Below are 18263 nucleotides of genomic sequence, written 5' to 3' on the forward strand. Positions count from 1 at the left end.
TGTATGGACCCTCGAGCCCCAATGCTGCTAACAAGAGGCTGTGGTAGACTTCTCTGGAGAGTTCTCTCAGCACCCACGTCAGTCACCGGTGCTTCTCAGAGAACTGCCTGGCCAAGGCATCCTCCATGTTCCCATGATGGAAACTTGTGCCCACTCAGCTGCAGTGGGCAAGCATGACCCCTAAACACAGAGTACGATTCCCTCGGAGGAGCAGGTGGAGCTTAGCTGAGCCCTTTCTCTCTGACTCTGGTCCTTCCCACTGGTTTATTACCTGCTTCTTAGACCCCTCTTTTCCTGAACATTAGCTGGTGTGACCCCAGGTAGAACCACACAGCGCCCCACTAGTAATGGGGTCTCTGTGGTGCAGAACCATGGTGCACAGGGGCCAGTGGGGCCAGGCAACCCCACCCAGGCTGCTCCTGGGAGCTTCGCTATTTGGCAGAAAGCTGTCTCCATCATCACCTCTGCTTTTTCTGTTCTGAATTTTCTTCCAGGAAAGTCCATGGTGGGCTTTGGTGGACTTGAGGGTGCCTGCTGGGTGGCAGAGTCACTACGCTCATGTTTGTGCTGGTGTACGAGCTCTGCCCTTTCCCTGCTCTGTCTCTCTTGGGGTCAGTGTTGGGGTGAAGATCCTTGTGGGAAAATAAGAGCCTGGACACGTACCTCCATTTAATCTGGGCCCTGTGCTAGGCTAGCTTGCTGCTCTGCTTTCTGCACACCCAGCAGCAAAGACAAGCAAGTAGACTAAGGAGAGGCAGAAGCACACAGGTCCTGGGCTTGGGAACTTCCCGCGCAGAGCTGTCAGAGCATGTTCGGGTCCCCAGAAGGTTTGGAGATTGCTGCCAGCCATGGCACAGGGCCTGAGCATTTGGTTCTCCAGGAAAGTGGGCCGATGTCTGGCTGCCAGGTGTGACTGCTCTGACTTCTGGCTTCTCCCTGGAACGGGCCCTTCCAGGAGACCAGCTTTCACTTCACTTCAGTGACCAATGCTTGGCCAAGGTCGCTGTGTTGCTAATGATCCACAAGGACAAGCCCTGACTCTCTGCGCCCAGTCAGCAGGCCTTAACCCCCACTTTTCTCCTCTTTCCTGCAGAGTTAATCCTCTCACTTCTGGAGAAGATGCAGACACAGGAGATCCTAAAGATACTGCGGCTGCCCGAGCTGGCTGACCTGGGCCAGTTTTTCCGCAGTTTCTCAGCCACCACCCTCGTGAGTATGGGCGCACTGGCAGCCCTCCTCGCCTACTGGTTCACTCACCGGCCCAAGGCCTTGCAGCCGCCATGTGACCTCCTGATGCAGTCAGAGGAAGTGGAGGTGAGCAGAGTTGAGGAGGGGCTGCAGGGCTGTGCAAAGTAGCAGCTGGAGGACGGGCGTCTTGAAGGCAGAGGCCAGACTTGGACTTTATGTGACTACAGAGAAGTTTTTGTTTTTTAAAAAAGCTTTAGAGGCTAATGCAGGTTTCTAAGGAGCTGCCAGGTAAATCCCACCACCCCACCCCAAATTCCCTACCCTTAGCTCTGACCTGGGACCCAGAGCTGAGCCCGTGCCAAACCTTTGTGCCCTTCTGAGCACAAGGATTCCCAGGTGGAGCCACCAGGGGCAGGAGGTGTGGGGTGGTCAGGGTGATCTGGCTAAGTCTGGGAGAACCTGTGAGGGCCTCACCAAACTGACTTGCTTTTTAAACAAAACTTTTCTTTTCCTTTTTGTTTTGTTTTGTTTGGGGGCTATACCCTGTGATGCACAGGGGTTACTCCTGGGTCTGCACTCACTCCTGGTAGTGCTTGGGAGACCATATAGGGTGCCAGGGATCTAACCTGGGTCAGCTGCATGCAAGACATGCGCTCTACCCACTGTATTATCTCTCTAGCCCCCAAAATTCCCTTTTCATAAACTTTATTCATTTTGAATAAATAACATTTAAATAGTTTGCAAGAACATGGGCTAAAAAGCTTTCCCCTTTTCCCAAGCTTTCCAGTTCTTTTCCTCTCCCCCTGAGAAACAAAACTGGCCATGCATAGCATGAATCCTACTTCCTCTCCTGTTTGAAGACACTGGGGTTCAGCATGTGCCTCTTGCTTCTGACAAAAGTGTATCTTGGCCATCGCGGGCATGTCTGGGCAGTGCCAGGTGGGAAAGGCCACAGGCTGACACAGGCCGGATCCTCCAGGCCTGCCTGTCAGCGGGAGGGATGTGTGAAGAGCAGTAGGTGTGGGGGCCGTGGGAAATGGTACCTCAAGGTGGGGGTTCTGGGTGATGGAGAGGGGCTGCAGAGGGCTACCAGACATGGCCTTTAGTGACGCAACCCTGGGTTTGAAGGCTGGCTGTGTCTCTCATTCGCTGTGTGCTCCTTGGCAGTTTCCTTTCTCGGAGCCGCTGGTTCCTCAGCTCCCAAGTGAGTGATGGAGTCTCTGCTTCCTGTGGGCAAGTAAGGATTCGGGGAATGGACCTAGAGGAAGCGCCCGGACTCCTTGTTGTTGGGAAGCTTGTTATTTGGTGCGCTGGCAGGAAGCATGGGGTGGGGAGCACGGGCTTATCCGGGGGTTTCAGTGGTCAGGAAGCACAGGAGCCTATTTGTGCTGTGGAAGAGTGGTCATAGCAGAGCCAGACGTTGAAGAGACACTGGGCCCAGGGGCTGGAGTTGACTGAGTTGATCGAGGCAGGATGGGGAGTGGCTGTGCCTCAGGGTGGGGGCCATAGAGTCACCTTGTGGCCCTGGCTGGGAGAACACGACACAGGACACAGCAAAGGCCTGCCTCCTCCCTGGGAAGACTGATTCCTCCTTTGCCTCCTGCCTCAGGAGCACAGAAAGTCAGAGCCCGGCAATGGAGTGGGTCAAGGAGAGTGGTAGGAAATGGTAGGAGAGAGGAGTGAGGGAGCCCGATCAGACAGGTCCCTGCAGTGTTTATTCTGTGCTGTGTGCTCAGAGATCTAATTCAGATCTTGTCCCTCACCCTCACTACAGTCCTTCCCAGGCACCTTGTCGTCCCTGCTTGAAGTCTGAAAGCCTCACTTTGGTCTCAGCTTCCCTGGCCTCCCTCTGGCGTAAAGGCCCAGGAGTTGTCTGCAGTTCCCAGAGTCCACTAGTGTCTTCTGCCCCTGCACTTGCACTTGCTGTTGCCTCTGGCCAGTCTGCCCCGAGCTCTGCCTGCCCAACTCCTTCACATCCTTCACAGCCCTGCTTAGTTGGCATCGATAACACTAGACAGATTTTACCTGTAGCCGGTACTTGGGCTAAATAGAACTAACTGCCTCTACAAAATGGTTGAGAGGTGGATGCCTGTGGTTTTGAGTTTGGCTCTTTGCCTTGTGGCTCTCACCAAGTTTTCCTCAGACCTGGTGTTCCAAGAGATGGTGGTGATCAGCCAACACAGTCCACATTGGACTCAAAGAAGAGTAGCTCAAGAGAGCACTGGGAATGGGGGCCTGGGAGGGGGTGGCTTAATGGAAGGGATGCAGGAGAAGAAGCCCATCTCATTTCCTGACCTGCCGGGATCCCTGCCCTCTGCCCTCCACTGACCCCCAGGCCTCTGTTCCTGGTAAAGTGCCATCAGCCCAGTCCTCATTATGTGAATGATGGATGTCAGCCTCTTTCCCTAAAGACTGCCTCCTTTTGTAGGGAGTTCTTTTGTGGGGTTTTCCCCAGCAGTCCTCAGGCCCAGAGACACTCAGAGGAGGCATGTGGTGACAGGCATATAACTGCAAGTCTTGTACAATGCCTCATTGAGCTGTCTCCTGAGTCCCCGGAAATGATTCTCACACCGGCCATGAGGGGACGGCTTCCTTGGCTGCTCGATCCTGATGTGTGCGGGTAGTCTCACTCCAGCCAGACTCTGCACATTGTATGAGTGGACTATGGGGCATTTGTGGAAGCTGTCCTGGTGTGTGGATGCTATATACGAATCTGGGAGACGGGACTGGCTTGTGTGCACAAGACAGCTCTTTTTGAGTGTGGATGCATATGGCACGCATGTGTATTGGCTGTGTGTGTGTGTGTGTATGTATGTTGTAGAGGTATATGGAGGGTATATAAATGTGGCGGTGATATGAAGGTCTGCAGAGTAAAAATACGGAGGGCGTGTGAAGGTCTGTAGAGTGGATATATGGCAGTGATATGAAGGTCTGTAGAGTGAATATGTGGTGAGGATATGAAGGTCTGTAGAATGAATATGTGGTAGAGAGAGGATACATGGAGGGGATATGAAGATCTGTAGAGCAGATTTGTGGAGGGGATTTGAACATCTGCAGGTGAATATGTGGAGGAGGTGGGAACATCTGTAGAGTGGATATATGGCAGGTGTATGAAATTCTATAGAACAGGTGTGTGGTGGGGATATGAAGGTCTATAGAGCAGATATGTGGGATATGAAGTTCGATATAGCAGGTGTGTAGTAGGATATGAAGGTCTATAGAACAGGTGTGTGGTGGGGAGCTGAGCAGATACATGGAGGGATTTGAACACTGCAGAGAGGTAGGGATATGATATCTGTTGAGGAGATACGTGGAGGGGATCTAAACATCTGTAGAAGGAATATGTCTTAGGCCGTGTGTGTAACTGCACAGTTTGTCTCTGTCCTAGCTGTGGAGCATCCACACTGTGGACAGCCCGGGACCCACCAGTGTCCTGTCCTGAAACTCCTACCTACCTCAGCCAGTTTCTCTGGCCTTTGCTTGTCTCCTAGGACAGTGGTGGGGCACGGCGATCTGTGATTGGGGATGGCCCGCAGCTTCTGACCCACTACTATGACGACGCCCGAACCATGTACCAGGTGTTCTGTCGTGGGCTTCGCATCTCAGGTGAGAGCAGGCCAGAGCCTAGGGAGGGTCTGGGGAGGGTCTGGAGCAGAGGTGAGCATGGCAAGAATGTGGTGTCCGGCTTCAGAGGACAGAAGTCGCTCTTGACGCTTCTCCCATCCAATCAGAGAAGTGGCCAAAGGACTTACCTCATCTTTTCAGCCCTTAAGACTTCCTGCAGGCCAAATCTCACTCCATACTCTCCAGCAGCTCTGGTAGCCCCTGGTGAGCCGAACTGCCTAGAGACACCCTGAGATCTTTGTCTTCATGGGGCTACTTACACCAGCCCTGCTGTACTCCCAGGTTCCTGTAGGGACGCCCTATCCATCACAGTGGCCCTCTAGGGCTTCAGAAGGTTAAACAGGCAGTAGGGAAATGTGTGTGTGTGAGGGGGATGTCACTTGACCACAGATTGGGGTGTCCATCCAGGTGTCTGATGGACCACTTAGCGGGTAACCCCACCCTGCACTCCACGCTGGCACAAAGCCTGCTTGTTTCTCTGCAGGGAATGGCCCATGTCTCGGCTTCAGGAAGCCCAAGCAGCCTTACCAGTGGCTGTCCTACCAGGAGGTGAGTGATGGACACTTGGAGGGGCTTGTGGACCCCACCCTGACCTGTGTGACAAGGTCTGTGAGCAGCCTGGACAGAGATTTGGGGAGATGTCCCCAACCTGTCAGAGCGCTTGCTAGGGACCCTCTTTTCCCATTGCTTTCCTTGTGATCGTTTGCAGGTGGCTGACAGGGCTGAATTTCTGGGGTCTGGACTTCTCCAGCACAATTGTAAAGCAAGCACAGATCAGTTTATCGGCGTTTTTGCACAAAATCGGCCAGAGGTGAGCATCTACCAAGACTGGCTTTTGAGGTGTCAGTGGAGTGGAGGGCTGGGGAACCCTGTTCCCACATCTCGTATGGCCTTGGATAGGAGTGAAATGGGAGACCATGGTCTAGTCCTTTCCCACCTCTGGGTGTGTCTCAAGTCCGGAGCTCCATCTGCACCCCACTGGCTACCTGCTGCTACCCTTGAGCTTTGGGGGTGAACGTTCCAAGGAATGGGCCTGTGGTTCATTGGACGTGGAATCTAGGGAGCCCAGGATTTCCTGAGTGAGTGGCATGGCCCAGTAACCTCCCAGCGCCTTACCACTGACTGAGCTCTGTAGGCACAGGATGCAGAGCAGGGCCCCTGGCTCCTGGGCTGAAGAGAAGGGGATTCTCTTCCCTCTGTGCTCCCGCCATCCCCACCCATGTGTCTCCACAGTGGATCATCTCGGAACTGGCCTGCTACACATATTCCATGGTGGTGGTCCCGCTCTATGACACCCTGGGCCCTGGGGCCATCCGCTACATCATCAATACAGGTGAGGCCGCGCCCTGCCTGTCACTGGCTGCCTGCTCCTCCCTGTCACTGACATGCCAGCGCTGCAGAATTGGCTTCCTGAGTTCAACCCTCCCCACTGGGACCTCACCTACTGCTTGGTTTCAGGGGGCTGCTGTGCATCAGACGCTCCATGGCTGCCAGCCCTCAGGGCCCGGGGGAGGTGCTGGGAACCGCTCAGTTCCCCACGCAGAGCTGTGAGGCTGGGGCTGAACCTGGAGCACTGGAGCACCTGGAACCCTCCTGGAACCCTCGTCTCTCTCCCAGCCCCTGGAGCCCCTGCTCTCATCTCTCTCCCTGCCCCTAGTGCCTGAACACGCGCACACACACACACACACACACACACACACACACACACAGTGGCACACACAGCTTACCATTCCACTGACCCGCTGTGCTGCCCACAATTGTGGCTTGTGCCCGCACAGCCTGACTCCCCTTGCTGGCCCCCCGCAGCGGACATCAGCACCGTGATTGTGGACAAGCCTCAGAAGGCCGTGACTCTGCTGGAGCATGTGGAGAGGAAGGAGACTCCAGGGCTCAAGCTCATCATCCTCATGGAACCGTTCGAGGATGCTCTGAAAGACAGAGGGCAGGAATGCGGGGTGCTCATCAAGTCCATGCAGGCTGTGGAGGTGAGGGGCCGGGCCTGGGGTCTGCGCTGCCTGCAGGGCTGCAGCTGTCTGGCCACCAGTCAGAGCCACCACTTTACCCTCAGGAGGCTGCTGAGGCTGCAGGTTGTGTGGAGACAGCAGACTTCGCTATGTGTGTGGCGGCGGGTCTCGGGGCTTCAGGTGTTCGCTAGTATCCCTAGGTGATAAGCTCTGTTGGCTGACACGGTTTCTGATATGGGCACCCAGAGGTGGATGGAGTCTCTCACCCACCTGAGAGACCCATTTCCAGCTGATGGCAGCCTCTGTGTGACTACAGACACGAGGCCCGGAAATTGGAGAGGTGCTTGCAAACGTGTCCCAGATCCCCAGCAGCCAGCACCTTTTTCCAGTGGCCTTTTCCAGTGCCTGGCTTCTCATCAACTTGCCGCTGGCAGTTTGTGGCCTGCTGAAGTAGCAGAACATCCCACCCACCAGGGCCTCCAGCAGCCGACCCGCTGGACCTTCTGGACATCGGCCCATGTGCCCTTCTGTTCTCTCCCCTCCCTCCCTGCTCTTCTGATTCTGTCCACCATACAGGTGCATTTGCATCCTCATTGACTGCACCCATGCTGACAACTCCCTAGCCCCCTGGCCCTGACCTCTAGGAACACAGCTTCCTCCCCTGCCACTGTCCCAAAGTCCAGTTCAGGTGGACCAGGGTCATGTCAAGCCGTCAAGCTTTCTTCCCTGCCGGGTATCTGATGCCCACCCTCTCCCGAGTTAGACAGTCCTGTGTGCACTGTGCAGGGTGGGAGGCCCTAGGCCTGGTGGGAGTGAAAGGGAAACTACTCAGCAGCGCTACACACTAGGCAGTGTCTGGCCAGCAGATCCTCAACACTGGGTTTGGCACCAGGCAGGCATACCGTGCTGTTCACTTTGACTCTGTTTTGCTGAGAACTTGTAAACATTTAAACAGCGTTTTCTTCTTCTAGGAGTGCGGCCAGCAGAATCGTCACGTTCCTGTGGTAAGCTAACCTGCCAGCAGGTGTTTGTGAGCACAACAGGGATAGAGCTGTCCCACGCTGTCCCTCCCAGCATGCAGCAGCCTCTTGGTCAATCAGCTGCTCCTGGGGTGTCCAGAGTGCGGGGAAGTGCCTTCGACCAGTGAGGTGTCAGGGAGGGAGGAGAAAGGGCGGGGAGTCCTCTTTCTAGGAAGTCAAATCCTCTCTCTAGACAGTCATACTGGTTCCTCTGAGCGTGGTAAACTGTCCCGGACGGACAGGCAGAAGCAGTGACAGATCCAGACATGGGCCTGGGGCTAAAGGGTCTTGTGGCATCTCTGCCCTTGTTCCTCTCTGCCTTACGAATCTGTGTGTGTGGCCTTGGGCGGCAGTGCCTGGGATGGAATCGGCAGGGAGAGTCCGATGGGGCTCTCAGCTTCCTGAGCAGGCTTCTTGTTTCCGGCCCTCCCTCCCTCCCTCTCCACCCTTCCCTTTCTCCTTCCCCTGCCCTCTGCACCCTAGGAATGGTTTGTTGGGCCATTTCCTCTTCCAGTCCCCACCATCGCTTAATCTGGACAGACCTTGCTCGTCTCACCTCACATGTCACCTCCTCTGGGAGGTCACCTCTCTGTACACGTGACAGGGTGGGTGGGCTCCTTCCAGTGAGCCCAGTGCTCTACGCTGAGTGAGGACCAGATGCAGAGCAGTCTTGGTGGCACTGTGGCAGCTTCATTCCCAGACGTGTCACCTGTGTTCCATCCTAATGCCAGGCACTGGGAGCAAGTAGGAAAGGCGGAAGGAGCATGGCCACTCACAGAGGGGCGGGCTCCGCTAGACGCCACCATCACCCAGGCCCTCCCTGGGTATAGCTCAATTGTGAGTTGGGGAGTAGGACTGGTGGGACCGCTGTGAGGTTAGTGGTGCCGCTCAGTACCCAGGCCCCCGTTTGGTTGTCTCACATCTTTGCCTTTCTCCGGGGAATTTGCCTGCTTGCCTGTCAGACTGCAACCCCTCAGGGCATACACACAAAGACCGGGACCCCCACCCACATAAGATGGGCACACGCCCACGCAGAGAGGAGTGGGCTGGCGCAGAGGCCCAGGCACTTTGGCCCCAGCTCCCCATGCCAGGTCTCCTCAGCTCACCCTCTTATCACCTCTGCAGCCCCCGGAGCCCTGCGACCTCTCCATTGTGTGTTTCACCAGCGGCACCACAGGTAAGCTGAGTCCCCCAGATCGTGAGCCAGGGCTGCCCGCTCCTCTCCCGGCAGCCTGGCACGATGCCTGCAAGGGACTCAGGCCCTTCATGGCCCTAGTGCTGGGACTTGCTCCCTTCACACATTGGGTTCTTTCTCCCTGTGTCTGGCATGAATGAGGCAGCCCCAAATGGCTGGACGCTGGACGGGGAGGTCCAGGCTCCCTCCTGCAGGTACTTGTCTCTTCTTTGAGCTGGGACAGGGGACCATGTGCTGAGCCAGAGCTTTTGCCCATGGGGGTCCTTCCTCCTGGAGAAGCAGCTCCCTCTGTGCTTGCCTCCTGTCTGGCCTTTGCACCATAGGCTGAGGGCTGAGTGTGGGCATCTGAGAACCTGGTTTTGAGTCCTGCCGCCGCCACTTTCTGAGCAGCTGCAAGCCAGTCCCTTAATCTCTGTCTTCCTGACCCCAGCTCCTTCCCTGTGTCGGGACATGTAGGAGGTGCATGATGTATAGAAAGAAGGTTGACGCAGCTTCTCCAGGGCTGGGGCTGACAGGGGCAGGCAGTCAGGAGCCTGCCATGTGGGGGCTGACAGGGCCACAGTGACGAGGGAACAAGTGAGGAGGTGTTGCTGGGGGAAGCAGAAAGCACAGCACCTCACAGTCTGCCTTTCCCCCTTCGCATGGCTCTGGGGACTGTCCGAGGGGACACCAACATATGGAAGCACTTCTAACTCCAGTGCCTGTCTCCTGCTCCAACCTGTGGCTGTCTCCATCTCAGGGATGAGTTGGGAAGCCACTCAACTATGCCCCGTGGACAGGCAGTGTGCAGCCATTTCTTTTTCCCAGGCGGTGGACTGGGGCTCCCCACGCTGCTACAGACACAGCTTTTATGGTGTGTGGCTGTGCTTGACCAGCCCCAGTGAACAGGACGCTGTCTGGGTGGAGTGTGAGAATTAGCGCTTTACTGAAGTCAGATGGGCTTTTACCATGAACTCAAGTGATTTTAAGAATAAAGAATACCCACCACACTCTGCTAAACCCTGTCAGAAAAGAAACACCGTAGGCCTCTCTCCCTGGAGCTGACATCCAGAGCCAGCCTAGAATTCAGAAATGCCCTTCAGAGCTCCTGCTTTTTGCCGTGGCTTTCACCACATGAATTTTTGATGCTGTGTCCCTGACACCTGGGCAGGGGAGCAGGTCGTGGCTTTAGTGTTGCACTCTTGCCTTCCAAGAGTGCCTTCATGTTTTTAGAGGGTCCAAAAGTCACAGATACTAGATGCTGTCCCTTTACCCGGGAAAGGACTTCCCATTGCAAAGATGTTCACTGTCCAGCTGGAGAAGGACAGGCATGAAAACCTGTGCTTTGTCAGACCCTGGAATTGAAATCAAAAGCCAAGCCTTCCTGCCCTAATTCTGTGTGGTAGCAGAATATATGGGGCCTAGGAAATGGATCCTAGTCGAAATGGTCAGGGTTGAGACAGAACTGAGGGGCAAGCAAGCTCTGGCTGTCATCTGATTTCCTGGACATAGGCCTAAGTCTGATAGTTATCCTCAGGCCCCACATATCAGCCAGTCATGTATGCCGTCAGCTTGCCTTCCATATTGAGCATCCTGGCTCTTGGGCTCATCTAGGGCCGTGGAAGGTGTTAACTGTTGTTGTTTTATGGGGGTCTTCCCAGTGGTGCTTGGTACTGTTTGCATAGGTAATTTCAGTGTGGAAAAAAAATTGTTTGAGGTTTTATCTGATCACCTTTCTGTAATACATTACAATGTCACATGAAGTTTATTTGAAAAAGAAAAAGAAAACAGCAGATTCATTGTACAGTAATGACGGCAAGAATGCCAGCTGGTAGAGGGGAGGGTGGAGTTGTCTTGTAGTTTATTTGAAGGAGCTGAGAAGGAGCCATGAGAGACAGAGCAAAGTGGGTGGCGGATGATGCTCCATGGAGCAAGGTTCCCCCACCCCCATGTTTTTTTTCGGGGGGTTGGGAGAAAGAGGAATTTCCAAGTAGCAGGAAGATGTTCAGATTAAGTGGAGGAGAAGGAAGGCTTAGGTGGGGCCTCTTCTGAGCAGCAGCCAGGGGCAGAGAGGGTGGAGTCATAAGAAATTCTCAGTGGCACCCTCTGAGGATTCTGTGGGGAGGAGCCTGGACTTTGGGGGCTCACTTTGTGGGAAGATGAAAAGGCCCATGCGGTTGGATTGTCTTGGTGAGGTTATGAGTGGGGTGCTCCAGGGGAAGCCCCAGAGAGTGGCTGAACTGAGGGAGTCGGAGTCCAGCTTGGGAGAGTGAGGAGACAGGGAGCTCGGGTATCTGGAATTGCAGTAAAGGCTTTATCCTTGGGGAGTGGAACAGCTAGGTCTGTTCCTGTGAGGGTCTGGGCCTAGTAGGGGAAGAGAAGGTGGTGGCAGCTGCAATTGGGGAATCTTCTGGGTTCTCCTGAGAGATAACCAGAAAAGCCCAGTCATCGCCACGTAAATGCCCATCAGCACATAAATGCCCACCAGCCCTAGAACTATGGCCACTCAGAGGGGAAATACTCCCCCTCACCTTTTTGTTTTGTGCTGTTTGGTCCAAGGCTTGTGTGATCATAACTCATAAAACCACATCTCAGCCTGAGAGAACACAGCTGCTGCATGCGTTGAGCTATCTTATATCCAAGGAGCCTTTCTTGCCTAAACTTCGTTTTCCTTGCTTATTAAGTGAACACATGTAATACCTATAACACAGGATTGTTTCAATAAATAATCCTTCCGACGTAAGAGAGAGAGAGTACAGAGGTTACTTGCTTTGTAACCTCTGATTTGATCCCTGGTACCTGGGGTCCTCTGTGCACCCCTATCAGGAGCAAACTCTAGCTCAGAGTAGCCCCCAAGCACTACTGGGTGTGGCCCAGTACCCCACACAAATCAAGCTGCCAAGTGAAAATGTCTAGCAGAGTGCCCACATTAGGGATGTCCAGTAATTGCCCAAAAATACAGTTAATATTTATATTCCTCTGAGTTGTCAAATAGGACTTTAAAAATTACAGTGTTGATGAAAGTACAACTCAGCCTAAAGAAGATTTAGAAACCTTAGCTGGAAGACAAACATGCTACATGCATTATAAAACTTTTAGAATGTTTGTTCCCAGTCTCACTTGTGACCCATCTTTGTGTGAAAGCAGAAACAAGCAGCTTGAGAGCCCAGTGCTGCCCGCTGTCCCCTCTCCACCCCTGCGGGAGAAACCTGGAGCTCAGCACCTCCGCACTGCTGCTCCCTCCCATCCTGTCCAAGACACTTCTCATCCAGTGACCTGCCTGCTACTTGAGGGGCAAGCCCATAAATACTGGCTGCAGGCAAAGTGTCACTTCCAGAGTCTGAAGCTAGGAGAGTTCCCTGCCTGCCCCCACAGGGAAGCTGGGTAGCAAATGGAAACAAACATCGTTAGATGTGAGTGGCGGAGACGCCGGGCCTGGGTGGTTCTGCCTCTCATAGATGTTGCAACAAACAGAGAAGGCGAGTCCTGAGGAGAGATCCCTGCTGGAGCTTGGTGTGCACATAGGCTTAGCGGGACGTGCTTAGCATCTTCCTCTATGAGAGAAACCTGGAAACGTTTCTGTGTTGTGGTTGGGAAGAAATTCTGCTTGTCCTGAGTCAGTGAAGCAAACAAGGCCAGTCTGCCTCTCAGCACTGACCTTCCCGCTAGGAAAGGAAAGGGATGCTCTCCTGGGGTCTGTGCTCAACACTCACTTCTCCCCAGTGCTTTGGGCCCACATTTAGAGATGACTCGAGATATTTGGAACAGTCCTGGAAGCACCTTAACATTTCCATAATTACAGGCCCAGGGATGTTGCTCCTTGGCAGAGAACCTGCCTTGCATGTGTGAGGCTGAGAAGTCGATCCGTGGTACCCTCCCCCCACCCCCAATGCCACCATCACTGAGTGTGATCCCAGTGCATCATGTGTGTGGCCCCCTGGACATCGCAACAATACAGACTGACAGAGGGGAGGGGAGCTCAGTGGTGAGAGGTGTGTGACCTGCAAGCTCAGGGACCTGATTTCAGTCCCTGGCGCCATCTGAGCCCCTGAGCCCCTTTGGGGGAAGCTCTGGTGTCCCTGAGCACTGCACTGTACAGCTCAGTCAAGTGTTGTCATGAGTGGCTTCTGGATCCCCTGAGTACTGCTTGAGACACCCCTCTCAAAAATAACAAAGGGAAGGGTAAAGGAAAAATTAAAAATGAACATTTTTTTTTAAAAATTCTATAACTAGTTTATAACTTTTTATTCATATCTAAAGAAGATGCTTATTTTGTTTCATTTTTAATATTTTCCCCTCCCTTTTTGTTGTTGTTGTTGCTGTTGTTATGTTACGATGATCCAGCTTCTCTTGCATTAGTTGCGGTGCTCACACACACTTGTTTGCGGTGCACTGAAGACCGCACATCTTTGTTGTGGTGTCGGGATCCCGAATGGCAATGCCTCTTGGATCACACTCGGCTTGTGGGGCAGTCCCGGGATGGAACTCGGGGCCTCACACCTGTACCACAGGCACTCTGCCACTGAGCCATCCCCGAGCCCCAGGAAGACATTTGTATTCAAAGGTAAACTTTTCTTGTCATGTAGGAGCGGAAAAGGTTGTGTAAGCTAAATAAAATCAAACACTATTACTATATGAGTCTAGGACTTATTTAGAAACCTGAGAAATTTTTCATCCAGGAAGATGACGTTGTCAAACCATATACTCTCGTGTTGTATTAGTGACCTGTCAAGTAGAAATCAAGCTCTCTATAGCACAGGACTATATTTGTGCCAGTTCTGATTTCATTTCTAGTATTTTAGAAACGTCCCTTAAAAAAATTTTTGAACCCTAGAATTCACAGGTAAAACTTTCCAGATGACATTTTGTGGGGGTCTGTGGGATTTGTGTGTAGGAGACAATGTAGGGAAATTTCATATGGACCTGGGTTTAAGGAGAGAGGCTGGGACAGAAGAAAGACAAGCAGAGGTGAGACAGAGCCTACGGGGAAGACTTTGAAACAGCTCTCTGTTATAAAATACAACGCTTAAAAGCTTTTAACCTTCTCTGACCAGGTCACCTCTGCGCTTTGTAGTCTGGGTTTAAGGGTCAGAGCATAGTGTACAAGTGCACATCCTGCCAGACTGTGCATCTATGTCAGACCATGATGGAGCCATTTCTGATTCCTTTTCTCTGACAAATGGGTCACCAGGAAGTTGAGCAAACCGGCCTCGTGGTGTATCATGAGAGCGACTTTATTTTCATCTCCATCTGTTCCTTTAAACTTGCCCCTTGGGGGAGTTATTTTCCTAGCCCGGGATAAAAACAGGCATGTCATGCCCTTTCTGGTCACTCTCAGGTAATTACAAGTCACTGCAAGTCACAAACACAGTCTTAATTCAGAATTAACAAGTGGCAGTTCCAGATAGGAACTGGCCGCTTCATTGAGACTCCTCTCCGCAGCCTGGGTGTGGTCTGCGGGGAAGGCTCTCTCTGCCTTTCCCTTGCCCCCGGTTTTGCCTCCATCTCCTGCTGGGGGAAAGCGCGCAGGGAGAATAAGTAAGTGGGATAGGAAAGCTGGAAGATGATTTTGGTCAAAGATTGAAAACTAATTCTTCTTCATGACACTTGCAGGGGTCCTCCTGATGCAATTGTCTGCTCCATGCTTTCCTTCAGCTTCTGTCTCTGGGGTGCAGTTGATTGTTTCTCCCTAATTTTGAAGGAAGCTAGTCTATTTCCATGGAAAACTGGCTTTTGGACAAGGTCAAGTTTTTAACCTGCCATTCCTTACTGACCCCCTTAGACTAAAGCTCCTTCTGCAGGTTACATCCATACCCAGGCCCTGGGATTTATTAGTTTGGAGCAACATGATTTCTTCATCTTTCTCAGAGGGTCCCTCGGCTATAGGATACACAAATGAACTCTCCCCATAGGGTCTAAGTTAGATTAGGTTTCAGGTTGGGGTTTGGGAGAAAGGACTCCTCATTCCTTTCCTTTTAATAGTTTATAGGATGCTCCCCAAAGCAGGTCTCCTTACAAATTCATTCAACTCTATTCCTCTTCCTCTTTCATGAAATTCACCAATTTTAGCCATTTGAAGGAGCAGTTTACATTTGGTAATATGCTTTCTAATCTCAACCTGTTTGAACAGGTGAGGGTTGCTAGGCTAACACACTGGCCTATTTGCTATTTCCTAAGTAAACTCCTCCCTTGTGGAGTTTCACAGCTACTGTATCTGCTCTCAGAGGGAACTTTTGCCTTATCATCCTATACTCAGCTTCTCTCCTTAGACATGAGAGAAGCCATTTCCCTGTCTCACCAGTATGGGAGGGAGAGGGGAGACATGGTTTGCTGTCATTGTCCTGGCATCACTGTGCCCCCCATACACCACATGAAAAGGGGACCAAAATAGCCTCCCTGCCAAGCCTGCTGTGTCCCGGGTCCCCACCTGCTTTCTGGCATTTGAGTTATCTGGGCACCCCAGGCTCCGTCATGAACAGGAATGAAAGTTGTATGAAAACCAAGAATATCCATATGGCAGGCACTGGAGGGGCACTACCCAGAACTGTGGGCTCCAGTCATTCCTGTCTGAGAGCAAGTGCAAGGCAACTTCTTGCCAACAGAGTTGGCTGCAGCTTTCTGTGACTAGCCCTGCTCAGGCCCAGAGAGCAGCATAGGTTATGGGGTAGATAAGAACAATGGAGGGGACCTTGTACCCCTAGTGGGGTCATGGGAAGGGAAAGTATAGGCCAAGATAGCAGCCCCTCAAGCCCCAGGCTCGGGGGTCAGAGGTGGTGCTGGGGGTGACTGGCTGGGGCACTGTTCTCAGGGAGGACTCTTGAGTCTCCATCTAATTCATCTTCTTGCTTTCTCTTTTCAGGGAACCCAAAAGGTGCGATGCTCACCCATGGGAACGTGGTGGCTGATTTCTCAGGCTTTCTAAAAGTGACAGAGGTGAATAGAATAGACTCACTAATGCAGGTGTCTCTTGAGGACATCTTCAAGCCTCAGAGGCTTTTTCACTTGTTTGCTTTTTCCCCCTGATGTGATCTGGGCTGCCGCAGTGCTATTCACAGGCAGCCATGTCTGTTCTCATTAAAACAACCCCATTCTTTTTTTTCTTTTTTTTTTCTTTTTTGTTTTTTGGCTTTTGGGTTACACCCAGCTATGCTCAGGGGTCACTCCTGGCTTTGCACTCAGAAATTTCTCCTGGTAGTGCTCAGGTGACCATATGGGATGCTGGGGATCGAACCCGGGTCGATCACATGAAAAGCAAATGCCCTACCCACTGTGCTATTGCTCTGGTCCAGAACAACCCCATTCTTACAAACACTTCCACCCCTAAATTCTGAGATGATCTATACTCAAGAGCAAATTCATTTGATTTCTAAGAGTGTTTGATTCTCTTCCCCAGCAAATTATATAAGTCCTTTTTTGGGGGCAAGAGTGATGGGCTCCCCTGCTGTGCTCAGAGATTCAGGAACCACTCCCAGCTTTATGTGACCCAGTACGGGCCCTATCGTGCTCAGGCCCTCCATGTGGTCCTTCTTGGGCCCAGCAGTGCTGGGGGCCACCAGGACTACATCAGTGTGTTGAAAGGCTGGGAAGCGCCAGTGATGGGCCTTGGGCCTTCCTGCCATGCAGCGGGTATGCGTCTTCCCTTGAAGCTCTCTCCCCAGCCCCTTATTTTTCATTTTTATCTTCAAAAATTGAGACACCTATGGATTGTGTTTACCTTTATTTAGGAAGTATTCTTAATAACTTTTTTTTTTAGTAAGTTAGGGTTCAATTTAGTCGTTTTGTGTTTAAGGACTACTAGAGTCTGAGAAACAGTGGCAACTGCCTATTTATTTATAAAGCTATACTTAAAGGTAAATATAAAATTTTGGAAAGCTTGTTATCTGGGCCTGATAAAAAAAAAACTTGTTAGCATTTTATAACCATCTAAGAAAGGAGGATCTTTTCCTGTGAGAGGTGAGTATCCCAATGTCCTACAGCTTCTTAAGGAGAAAAGGATGTATTAAGTTAAGCCTTTTCTCCACAGTGGAGAAAAATCTGTATTTATATTTATGATATGTGACATTCCGGAACACTTGCCCCAGACAGCCCCAGAGTTGAGTAGAGAAGTGTCAGAGGCTGCCGGCACTCCCCCCTGGTCAGGACCCAGGAGCCAGCTTCTGGTGTATTTATCCAGAAGCCGGCCCAGGAGAAAGGAGACCTTGACCAAGGCCGGAGTTCCCAGAGGCCTAGTCCCTGAGGCCCATCCCACCTGTGAACTGGGGGCTGGGGCCGTTCTGTGCTAGGGGAGCTGCAGCCTCCCCCAACCCTTCATTTGCTCAGCCTGTGGTTTGGCCACCTGTCTGGGGCTTGGCCTTGCCTACAACACTGTCAGGGCTCATGCCTCAGCCACAGTTGATGTAGACTTAGGGTTCTCTGGGCCCCTTTCTCTGAAAGGTCTAGAAAGTGCCGACAAGACGAGGGCCTCTGAATCCCTGCCCCGGTGGCCAGAGCGTGGGGAATGGAGCCTCCCGGTCCTGCGGCTGCAGGGAGGAGGGTGGAGAGCCAGGCTGGCGCCTGCTGACTACAAGTGAGATCAGTCCCCGAGGAGACTTCCCTGCGGAGCTGTGCTCTGCTGGTTTCTATGTGCTTCATTTGGCTCTTTGCTTCTGCAGATAACCTAGACCCACTGGCGCTGCGACCTAACACTCCGCTTCCTATGCTGCCCTGTCTCTCTGTCTTTTCTTCTCTTCTGCTCTCTTTTCTTCCCTTCGCTTCCCTTTCTTCATTTTCTCATGCTCTCTCTCTCTTTCTCTCTCTCTCTCTCTTCCATCCTTTCTCTATCTCATCTTCCTACCCTCTCTATCTTCCCCCTCTTCCCCTTTCCCCTTCCCTCTCTTCCTATTTGCCCCTCTAGGACCATTTTCTCTTTATTGTTTTATGACTCTCTTGTTGTCTTCCTGTCAGTGTTTCTTTCCTTTCTGTCTCCCATGCCCGTCACCTGCAGAAAGTGATCTTTCCGAGACAGGACGATGTGCTCATCTCCTTCCTGCCTCTGGCTCACATGTTTGAGAGAGTGATCCAGGTAAGACACCCGCCTGACTGACGGGCCTTGCCCGGGCTCCTTGTGTTTTCTTGCAGAGCCAGTGGGCTCCCACGTGTGCGGATGTGCACATTTCCTATTTGCCTTTAGCACACATGTTTGACCGAATGGTGCAGGTAAGGCCCTGGTTTCAGGGAGGCACGGTCTGTGCCCTGAACCCAGAACCCCAGGAGGTTCATGTGTGTCATGTGTCACTGGTGACTTAGAACTAATGT

At 52.4% G+C, this 18263-nt stretch overlaps 1 protein-coding gene across 5 annotated transcripts in view; it reads left to right on the plus strand.

Annotated features, from left to right (window-relative positions):
• ACSL6 (acyl-CoA synthetase long chain family member 6) overlaps window positions 1-18263 on the plus strand; it is a 66160-nt gene that overhangs the window by 18136 nt on the left and 29761 nt on the right. For 4 of the 5 annotated variants that reach the window (XM_055142911.1, XM_055142913.1, XM_055142916.1 and 1 more), the window contains 10 exons: window positions 1094-1314; window positions 4680-4794; window positions 5297-5361; window positions 5522-5623; window positions 6046-6145; window positions 6619-6797; window positions 7748-7780; window positions 8921-8972; window positions 15829-15902; window positions 18087-18164. In XM_055142911.1, the coding sequence (XP_054998886.1) occupies window positions 1094-1314; window positions 4680-4794; window positions 5297-5361; window positions 5522-5623; window positions 6046-6145; window positions 6619-6797; window positions 7748-7780; window positions 8921-8972; window positions 15829-15902; window positions 18087-18164 (1019 nt within the window). Of the gene's footprint in view, window positions 1-1093; window positions 1315-4679; window positions 4795-5296; window positions 5362-5521; window positions 5624-6045; window positions 6146-6618; window positions 6798-7747; window positions 7781-8920; window positions 8973-15828; window positions 15903-17952; window positions 18031-18086; window positions 18165-18263 lie in introns of all 5 variants that reach the window. The other variant, XM_055142912.1, reaches the window with a different exon arrangement.

The sequence above is a fragment of the Sorex araneus genome, chromosome 6 (assembly GCF_027595985.1).
Source record: "Sorex araneus isolate mSorAra2 chromosome 6, mSorAra2.pri, whole genome shotgun sequence".
NCBI lineage: Eukaryota > Metazoa > Chordata > Mammalia > Eulipotyphla > Soricidae > Sorex > Sorex araneus.